Below are 10,885 nucleotides of genomic sequence, written 5' to 3' on the forward strand. Positions count from 1 at the left end.
AGACTGAAATAAGTTTTTTGGTAAAAATTTCATTTTTAATACAAGCTCTTTTTGCTGACTGTACTTTTTGTTGCCTACTTGTATTTGTCACCCAAACTACTTTTGCATATCAAATTTCAAGTCGATGCCATTAACCGCTGAAGAGATTCGTCCTGTGGAGATGATCCTGGCCGGACTACCAGGATGTTATTACCAGATTATTGTATAGTCACGCAAGTACATATAAAGTTACCTATAGTACCAAATTTCAAGTCAATCCAACTAATGGGAGTTGGTCGAATTTAACTTGCAAGATTTGATTACAGACAGATAGACAGGCAGACAGACAGACAGACAGGTGAAACTAAATAAAAACTTGTAAAAGCTTGCGATAGAAGGTAAAATACGTTAAGTGACATCTGTTGTTGAGTAGCGACACTATACTGTACAGACGACTGTACACTTGACCTCTTATCGACATCTAGTGATGAATAGCATAACTAGATAGAACGCCAAGAACACTAAAGATGACCGTTGTTTTGAAAATGGGATAAAAGAGGAGTTCATTTTAGTTATTCTTTACTAGTGAATTTAGAAATTTTATGAATATTGTAGCAAATAAAGATGAAAAACTTAATTCATTTTTTCATCTTACAATATGAAAAATTTGTTAAAAGTAGACAGAAGTGTATACGCTTGATCTGTCTGTTCTGTAGTATTTAACGTAAATGTCATCTGTCAAATGGTAGCTCGGACATAATGCCTGTAACTTTTAATTAAATTATATTGCGGCTCTAAATGTATCAAAATTGGATTCTTCCCAAAGAAAAAATGCAAACCACCATCAAGGAGCTCTTGGATGCTCTTGGGTACGAACAAGATTTCACGTTCCCATGATTAGTTACACCGATTGGATTGTCCTTTCGTAATCGTTTGTTATTTGTTTACAGATGTAGTTTGGACGCTGATACGGTGCTTGACTACATACAGAATGATCCCAACTATGGCAACAGTAATCTGTCTTCCAAACAAGTTAATGAATACGCACAGAGATTGGCGTTGAAGGCTTCCAATGCTAAGACCTTTATCAAGAAGTATGAGGAGCTAAAAAGTCGAAAGTGAGAGCTTCTGGCATTGTTTACCTGCTACTAACATTTTATTTTGTAATTTACGTATTTTGATTAAAAATTACTAAAGGAAATTTGCCATTTTAAGTTGTTTTTTAAAATTGCAGCACAGATAACTTGCCAGATATCATCTTGCTTTTCTACAAACTGGTATTTGATGAGAAGCGGAATAAAAGTTCGAAGCCCAAAGTGGCTCCAAAGCCTATACTAGGGGACAATAAACACCAAATTACTAAAGAAGATCTCCCACAGGTTGGACTAATTGCAATAATCCTAAATATTAAAATACCCTTCTGCATGACTGGAACAATATTACAGCTTTTATGCCTTGATCTAAACTATAGCCAGTAAACTAAATTAAATTTCATTTCTTTGTCCATTTTTGTGCAAAAATATGACACATCCTACTGGCCTCCAACAATATGGAGCGACAACCTGGTTAAGACCTGGTGGCTGAGTGGAGAGCCTTGGGGGAGGCCTATGTCCAGCAGTGGATGTCTTTCGGTTGACATGATAATGATGATGATGATGATCCTATAACCTTTCAACCGCTATGGTCGACCACAGCTGACAATTTTTTTTTCTGAAAATCGTTCCATTTGCGCCACGAAATGCCGACATGGCCATTATGGCACTTTTTTCAGCTGTGGCGGTCAAAGGGTTAAATTTTGGGCATGCTTAGTTGTGTCAGATATTAGAGTTGGTGAATCTATGTTTAAATGAAGATGCAAACTAATTTATACATTTTGAACAGCACTGCTGCACTTCAGTGAATCCACAGCCCTGGGCAATATAATCTAATTAAATATTGGATCAAAATCATTTTATGATCTGTGTTAAACCAATTTTCTCTAGTTCTAATAGATTAATATTTAAATCACCTTTAATTATGGCTCATACAGATCAAAGATAAACTACTCAAGGCAGTAGATGAAAGTAAGAAATATGTCATGAAGTCCTTTGAGGAAAAAGAAGCCAGGCTACGCCCAAATTGGTACAGTAGCCTCGACCTGCCGACCTGGCAGAAGGACCATCCTGCTATGTCTTGGGATTTCCCTAAAGAGGCTGTGCCTATTGTTGCCTCTCTAGGTAAGTTGTTTTAACAAAACCCCTCAAAACTCCCCATAATAAACTCCAGGGAGTTGGACATGTGCAACTGGGTTTTTTAGATGGTGAGAGTCCAGCACTGTCTGGGCCTTGCCTTCCTAGTCATCCATAATGGATTTTTCCCGACTGCACGCCTCCCATCTCCTATCAAGCACCTCATATAAAATAAAATAAACTAAAACAAATAAACAAAAGCAAGTACTGTAAGGTTGAGTACTTTGGCCTTTGGATATAACTCAGTCCTGGTTTTATTATTGCTTTGAGAATATGGCTCTCTGCCATGTGATTGATGTTAATTGATTGTTTTTATGTTTTATGTGGTTTTCATATGGGCCAAAGTATTCTAAAATGGGTTAAAGTACCCAGACCTTCAAGTACATATTGTCTTTGGCCCTTAAGGCAACTCAACCCCAAAAAAAAAGATATTTCATCAGATTTTATTAAAAGTTACACACTAAAGAAATGTTTGTAATAGTTATTTCATTGATTTATTACGTACTAGCCATTACCCGCGACTCCGTCCGCGTAAAATTCGTTAATCGCTATCCTGCGGAAACTATGATATTTTCCAGGATAAAAACTATCTTATGTCTTTTTCTGGGATGTCTTTTCATCTAAATCGGTTAAGTAACAAACAAACAAACAGACTTACAAACTTTCGCATTTATAATATTAGTGATAATTGAAATAGTGAAAAGTTAAATTAAATTAAGTACAAAATACAAGGGTTCTACTTGTATCTGTTCTTCTGTATCTAAATAAATAGAAATAGAAATCATTTATTTGTGACAAAGTACCGTAGCATAACAAAAAGGTATTAAAAAATTAAGAAAGTTGTATGTCACGAAATCTTGTTGTGTCTTGTTGTATCTGTGGTTGAGGTTGGTGCAAATAAACTAGTTTGAATGCAACTTTTATAATTTTCAGCAAATGTTCCTCTAGCTTCCCAGGAAAACATAATTATTGATGACCTCCTGTATTTATTCTCTGGGATTCCCGGCAACTACATTGTTCATCAGCAAACAAAAGACACATATGAGCCTCGTAGCTTTACCATATCCGAAGACTTGGATGATGCGTTGAAGCAGATAGTACAGCAAATGCTGCCGCTCGCTTCAAACTACTCTATTGTGAGAAGGTTTATTGAGCATTGTGACATGTGGTCTGGGCAGGTACTTCACGCATTGGTCGCTGCTATTGAGATTCTGTTGAAGGATTATTATGTAAGTGTCTATTGCAAACATAGTTCAGTTGTTTTAATCATAATAATTAATTAAGTAATCAAAGTCACAGTTTAATCGCTTTTATTTTTTTTATAATACAGTAATGTGTATCTCTATATTGCAATGGGGTCCTTTTGGGCGGTAAACATATTCGCTCGTCAAGTATTAGCCACACTACCATAATGAAACTATACTACAATATTTTTGCAATGACATTATAAATGCAAAAGTTTGAGGGTGTGTGTGTCAGTGTGAGTTAGCAAATTTGTTACTTTGTCCTGCTAAAACTACTGAATGCCTTTATACCTTGAATTTATAATGCTACCTTTAGTTAAATAATATACTTACATTTAATTATGCGGATGTAGCCGTTACTGTATAATACTTGTTTTATGTTTTGCTGTCATTGGTATGTATAATTTCAGACTATGATAGCTCAACTGGAAACGGAGCATATATCTGGAGAGTTGACGTTACAGAAGCTATGGTACTTTGTTTTGCCGACCATGCACACTATGCAAGTTCTTGCTGCTATAGTTACTCATATAGGACAGGTGAGTTTTCAAAATATAAATAGTTGAATAATTGCCGTGACCTGGGGACTTCGGATTTAAATCCGCAATTTGAGTATCGCATTTAAATCCGTAGCTTAGTTTAAAAGATCTGAGCGTACAGATGGTGCATGGTGGGAAATGACTTTATTACAAGCTTTTATTTAGCTTATGTAGGTATGTTTTTTTTTACATTAAACTGACCATGATTGACCCCTATCTCACCTGATGTTAAGTGCAGATAAGGCCATGGGTGTATCTCACTGGTTCAGTAACAGCCTATTCACTCTTGCCTTGAAGAGCCCTAGATTGTACAGGTCAAATCTTGCAATAAGTTTTGACCCTTTTCAGATTGACTTAAAATTTGGCATACTTATTTAAATCTGGTGACTATTCAATGATCTGACTGTGATATCCTGATAGTCCGGGCTCGTGTCCGCAGGACGGAACTCCCTGACGAAATTTAGTTTTGATGACAATGCAAAAACAGTGAAAAAAAGTACAGCCAGCAAAAAATCTTTTATTAAAAATAACATTTTTATCACAAACTTATTTTATACTATGTAAAGATTGTTTAAAAAATTCCAGAGTGAACTCAGAGGCGGCAGCGTCCTTACAGCTCTCCACGACAAAACAAACAAGTTGCTGGGTGACACGAGAGCGCAGGAGATCTCCCTGTTCCTCACTGAACGCGCATGCAAACCATTCTTCTGTATATTGGATCAGTGGATCCATAAAGGCATCATTGTTGATCCGTTTCAGGTATGTTTGGGAGACCAGGCGGTGAATGTAGAGGTAACGGCCTCCGAATAAACGACACAGAAAAATATCACCATATTATATGAAATTAAACAAGTAAACAACTCATCTGATTATATTTTAATCTATACGCGCGACCAACGACTTCTTTGGGTAATTTTGTTACGTTAAAGGGTGATCGAAACTAGTAACAAATATTTACAAATCATGAGTACCTGGTCGCAGTGCCGGATTTGCCCATAAGCAAATTCAGCAATTATTTTGCTTATGGGCATCACATCCTGGGGGGCACCATAAATACAGCATATAAAAAAATACGCATGTAAAAGGTAAAGCTGGTTGCGGCTACTTATGGATGGGGGGGGGGGTGCCACGGCCTAGTCATTTACGCGCCACTCTGTCGCGCGGGGCATCCTACGAACTTATTGTCGTCACGAGTAATTCTCACTGTCTGTGGCCTGAGTGTTAACCAAGACATAACGACAAGACATCAATTGCAAATGTACATCATTGATGGACAAATTACATACATACATAAATACATAGGTACTCCCCTTATAGCCCGACCCTATCCACACTTAATTTCTTCATTTGGTACATTCTTGGCCTACTGTTTAATTCATTCTACTTCCTCGACTATCTCTTCATCTCTCTGTTCTAGAATCAGTTTGATATATATAGATAATTGACCCACTAGTTCTTTTAGCAGGCTTCTTCCTTATTCTGTCACTTACTCCTTTGTTTCGATTTTCACCATTCTCACCTGTGCAGTCGTGCCAAAGTTCTCTGTACACACACTATCGAAAAGGGCGCGCCAAAGTCATCTCAGCTCCATCAGGTTGAAAACAGAGTCAATCTAGTCCGCTTCAGTCAAACACCTACCCGCTCCAGACATCCTGCTTTTCTACATAAAAACTGTACACTAAAGTTTTATGATATCCTACAGGAATTTATGATTGAAGACAACGAGCTTGTAAATAAAGAAGAACTGCCGGTAGACTACTCGGCTGATTACTGGGAGAAGCGGTACAGCATACAAAAAGACAGGGTGCCGAAGTTTCTAGAAAAATACACTGACATAATACTCAGGACTGGGAAATATCTGAACGTCATCAGCCAATGCGGTATGATTTCATGTTCCAGTTTTAAAACAGTGCCGTGACTGACAGACAATGCACAGTAAACACTAGTTAGAGGCTTCTAATTTGGGAGATATACACCTTGAGATAGACGTGCACTAAGAAGGCATGTTATGACAGATATTCCTGTTTTAAATTGTGCCTGGAGCTAAGCCGCAGACAACAGCTAGCCAATAGAGCATCATAATGACCGAAAATTCATAAAACCTATATATGAAATATCTAAGTTTATCATCATCCTAGCCTATATACGTCCCACTGCTGGGCACAGGCCTCCTCTCAGCATGAGAGGGCTTGGGCCGTAGTTCCCACGCGGGCCCAGTGCGGATTGGGAACTTCACACACACTATTGAATTGCTTCGCAGGTTTGTGCAGGTTTCCTCACGATGTTTTCCTTCACCGTAAAGCTCTTGGTAAATTTCAAATGTAATTCCGCACATGAATTTCGAAAAACTCAGAGGTGCAATGTGACCCCACGATCCATTGCTTTAGAGGCGATAGGTCAAACCACTAGGCCACCACGGCTTTTCGAAGTTCGAATCGAAGTTTAACTCATCGAAAATCTAAACACCGAAAAGAGGAAATGCCAATAGCCGATATATTTCGTGAAATTTAATTTTAAAACTTTAAATCCAGGTAACGCAATAATGAAAACAAATATAGAGGAGATCAAGTACTCGCTTATCGAACAAAACTACAGCGGAGTCGTGCAAAAAGCATTCGCTTTCGCCAGCAAATCTCTTCTAGAGCTCCTTCTGAAAGAGTATGATCTCATGGGACGACTCAAATCCGTCAAGAATTACTTCTTCATGTGCCAAGGAGATTTTATTGTGCAGTTCATGGATGCTACGGAACAGGAGCTGTCTAAGAAAATTGATGACATCGTACCATCCAAATTGGAGTCGTTATTGGGGCTCTGTTTACGGTTAGTTTTAGCTCCTGGATTCCTTTAAGAATACTGGTAAAATTCCATTAAAAATAATAAACACCTTACTTCAAATTTGAAATGCGAAAGTGAGTATGTACGTTCGTTTGTTTATTAAGCTTCTTCTTATTATTGCTATTCAGATGGATTTGACTCGAAACGCGAAAGCCCCGCCTAGTTTTTAATGATTCACGGTTATTTACCTTGATATATTTGTTACGTGATGTAAATCGTGAGTGACCTTTAACGAGCTCCTGATATTTTGATGCAGCTGCATGCATGATAATGGGTGAAGATTTGCATGTGGATGTCATATCATACAGGCACAGATTATATACAAGTTATTACGTAACGTCATTGAGATGTGCGCTAGGGTTGCCTCCGTTATACGCTAGATTTTTCTCGCGCCTTCGCTCGTTTGATATTTTAAGTATTAAGGGGGCAAGGTGATTCAACAAAACAAACAACTGATTGAATTTGTATGTATGTAGGTATTTGTATATTTAGATACTTTAATTGAGCTGATTTTAGTATGTAGGTTAATAAGAAATAAGAATTGACGACCAGATGGCCTAGTGGTTAGAGAACCTGACTACGAAGCTTGAGGTCCCGGGTTCGATTCCCGTGTCGGGGCAGATATTTGTATGAAAAATACGAATGTTTGTTCTCGGGTCTTGGGTGTGTAATGTATTTAAGTATGTATCTATCTATATAATTATATTTATCTGTTGCTTAGTACCCATAACTCAAGCTTTGCTAAGCTTACTTTGGGACTAGGTCAATTGGTGTGAATTGTCTCGTGATATTTGTATTTATATTCATAAGAATGATGTTCTGGTTTAACTAAATTTATTTAAAATCAACATAAACAAAAAAAATACATTTATCAACCAGATATTTATAAATGGCGCACCGCGCAATACGTCCGACATTTTGATTTTTTTTTGACATTACACAGGACGCACGCGCTACGTGCGAGAGTCATTTGCGCGGGAAATGTTAATTGTAGGCAGACCCGCCCGTGCGCAGAGAGGCTTGGCAATGGCAACCGACTAGCATTTGTGTCCTCTAGGAGACACTTAGAGATCGGTATTTACCACGCGGCCTTGAACGAGTGGGGATAGCCTGATAAAGGGACCAATTATATTATTGTCTATGGTACATGGATTATATTGTTGTTAGTTTTTGGCTTGTGTTAATATTTAATTTGTTTTAGGCTCTCTGCTGCTAGTCATGATCCTTATAACGAGGATATGAGGGTGGAGTTACTTCCTTACGATCTGCAGTTCCAGATGTTCAAAATATTGTACATAGAAACAGAGGATGAAAAAGGTACGCATTTGTTCTCCAGGCGTTATTAAATTTGAAATTAACTGCTACCAGAAATAGCCCCGTAATACATTTACATTGCGGGATTACAAAGAATATGACAGGATAATTATGACGTCCACAAGTCAATGTACGTACAGACTAAGAAGTTGATTCATGTATAGTCGCCATCAGATATTTAGGAGCAGCCAAGGTGATCAGATCAAAAATCTCGGGACATGAACTCTAATGCATTAAGAATAGAGTGCATGTTCCGATATTTTTGATCACCTTGGCTGCTCCGAAATGCAAAGGCGACTGTACCAGGGTGGAACCTTATAATAATCAATTTCAGTTTGATTTCCTCAACAAATGTATGGGATGTCAACATGATATTAGTAGCACAAAGTTTCCACCCTGGTGCATGATTCAGTTTGTTCGACGGTACAGTGTACTTGGTAAAAAAATTAAGAAAGGCCCCTCTTGCATATGTTATAGTAACATGCGACGAACAAACTTTCCAAATTAAAGAATATACATGAGATTTCAACTATATCCTTCGCTATAGCTTGTGTTCGCAGATCTTGAAAGTGGTGTTGAGATGACATGTTGAAGACTGGGCGTTTGTTTATATTTTATCATATAAACTTTTTCTTACAGAATACAAACAAAATAAGGACAGTCCACCGTTGACCGGTATCGAGACATTTACATTCGGGCTAGAGGTTAAATGGCCAGTGTCCCTAATACTGAATCACAAAGCCATTGCCTGCTATCAGATGATATTCAGGCATCTCTTCTATTGTAAACATGTTGAAAGGCTGCTGTGCAAGTAAGTAGCACCATATTATGTCACTAACCTTTAGACTGCGTTTCCACCAGAGATGGGCGAGGAATCTGTTTTTCATGAACCAACACGTTACAACAATAGACACGTTTCATTTACCTATCCTCGCTCCGCTCAGCTGTTTCCACTTGAACTGTGCTCAGCTCATTATCGTTGCATAAAAAACACCTACGCCAAATTTTGTCTAATCCTTGATGTTGTAATTTAGTCCCATCGGGATATAAAGCAACCTATGTTTTACTATAAACTAAAATGTGGACAGATTTTTTCACTTGTCGCCTCGTGTCTTTTTCTGACTCATTCGTTATCGAACCATGCGAGCGAAGCCGCGGGTACAAGCTAGTTATTATTATTATTGTTAGCCTATTCTCCGACTGCTGAGCAAAGGCCCCCGATACTTCCACTGCTCTCTGTCCACTGCATACAAGGGCCAGTCCTTCAAGAAGTGGTCCAGTTCATCCTGTATTAGGGTTGTTCTACGAGCGTTTTAATCGCTATCAGTTTCCTGTCGCATATATTGAAGAAATGAGAGACTGTAAACAAAAAAAAAATACACATCATGTCGTTTTATAAAATCTTTCCATTCTACCGAACTCATTTCTTTAGTATAAGTGACAACTAATAGCGGTTGAAACGCTTGTAGAAATACCCATTAAATAAATATTTAATTTTCAGAGTGTGGCTCTACAATAAGGTGGTGAAACGTTTCTCCGAGGCCCGCCTGTACGCGGATGCGTTCGCGCTCCGCCAACGGATGCTGAGCTGTATACAGCATCTGCAGTACTACATGTGCGTGGAAGTCATTGAACCCTCCTGGTGCCAGCTTATACAGAATCTTGAAAAGGTCAGTGTTATGATTATTCTAATAGCGTTGGGATCTCCGAATCACCTCACAATCGCTACCACAGACTATTGTCTAAGGCTATGTACGCATTATGCGGCTAGCCGCGCGGCTTTAGCACGCCGTCTCTTTCTCAAGCGATACTTTGAACTAACTACATAATGCGTACGTAGCCTTAGGATGAGTTTACATTTGGTATCATTTCAGCGTATCGTATTTCCACCGCGTAAAATCTGACTAACGAATCGTGGCAGAATAAAATGTGGGCAATATAAATTAATTAACTAGAAATTAAATTGAAGAAAATGAATGAAAAGAGACAGCATGAGTTTTATTTCTTAAAACATTGATTCAGTTCATTCAGAATGATCTGAGCGATAATCAAAATCTGACACAAGACTCTGTTTATTTTCGCGAGGAAAACGCCGCTTATTGGTTAGAAATGTTATAATGAGGATTTTTCGACAGGCGAAATATCGCTAGATGGCATTAGTATCGTGAGGTCCGTTTGACGTTTGCGTCGCGCTCGTGATTGGTTTAATAATTAAATGAGCCAATCGCAAGCAAGACTGAAACGTCAAACGGATCTCACGATACTAACGCCATCTAGCGATATTTCATTCGAAAAACCCTCATTGATACCAAGATTTGAATGTTATTATATTTCTAATGCTGCTACTGTGCAGCAGCGATCAAACCAAGGCATCGTCTACCTATATTAAATGATTTGATTGTGCTCAACTAAATATTATGAATATTGTAATGATGAGATTGTTTAATTTATTTAAATTAGCTCATTCTTAAACGGTGTAAAAAAGGAGGTTATTCAGGGTCTCTCCACATTTATCGACGCAGAATCGGCTTTTCCCGGTCAAAAAACGCTGTATGTCCACGCAATACCAAAAAGTCTTTTTTCCGTAGTTAAATGTCATTTCGCGTCGACCGGTCGGATCGACATCATTTTCGGTGTTATTCCATGGACCTAAAGCGTTTTTTGATCGGCTAAAGGCTGATTCTGTGACGATAAGTAAGGCCCTAGACCCTAACTCGTCAAAAGTCTCGTACTAGCATATTTGTTT

The 10,885-nt window shown here is 38.2% G+C and overlaps 1 protein-coding gene across 2 annotated transcripts in view; it reads left to right on the forward strand.

Moving 5' to 3' along the window:
* Positions 1 to 694: 694 nt before the first annotated feature.
* The window catches only part of LOC141444131 (gamma-tubulin complex component 2-like), a 36,126-nt gene continuing 25,935 nt past the window's right edge, over positions 695 to 10,885 (forward strand). For both annotated transcript variants that reach the window (XM_074109566.1, XM_074109575.1), the window contains exons 1-12: positions 695 to 848; positions 930 to 1,097; positions 1,214 to 1,358; positions 2,009 to 2,195; positions 3,141 to 3,436; positions 3,862 to 3,990; positions 4,576 to 4,749; positions 5,693 to 5,870; positions 6,522 to 6,810; positions 8,027 to 8,142; positions 8,779 to 8,950; positions 9,641 to 9,809. In XM_074109566.1, the coding sequence (XP_073965667.1) occupies positions 778 to 848; positions 930 to 1,097; positions 1,214 to 1,358; positions 2,009 to 2,195; positions 3,141 to 3,436; positions 3,862 to 3,990; positions 4,576 to 4,749; positions 5,693 to 5,870; positions 6,522 to 6,810; positions 8,027 to 8,142; positions 8,779 to 8,950; positions 9,641 to 9,809 (2,094 nt within the window). In that variant the 5' untranslated portion in view covers positions 695 to 777. The remainder of the gene's footprint in view (positions 849 to 929; positions 1,098 to 1,213; positions 1,359 to 2,008; positions 2,196 to 3,140; positions 3,437 to 3,861; positions 3,991 to 4,575; positions 4,750 to 5,692; positions 5,871 to 6,521; positions 6,811 to 8,026; positions 8,143 to 8,778; positions 8,951 to 9,640; positions 9,810 to 10,885) is intronic.

The sequence above is a fragment of the Choristoneura fumiferana genome, chromosome 2 (assembly GCF_025370935.1).
Source record: "Choristoneura fumiferana chromosome 2, NRCan_CFum_1, whole genome shotgun sequence".
In the NCBI taxonomy this organism is placed as follows: Eukaryota; Metazoa; Arthropoda; class Insecta; order Lepidoptera; family Tortricidae; genus Choristoneura; species Choristoneura fumiferana.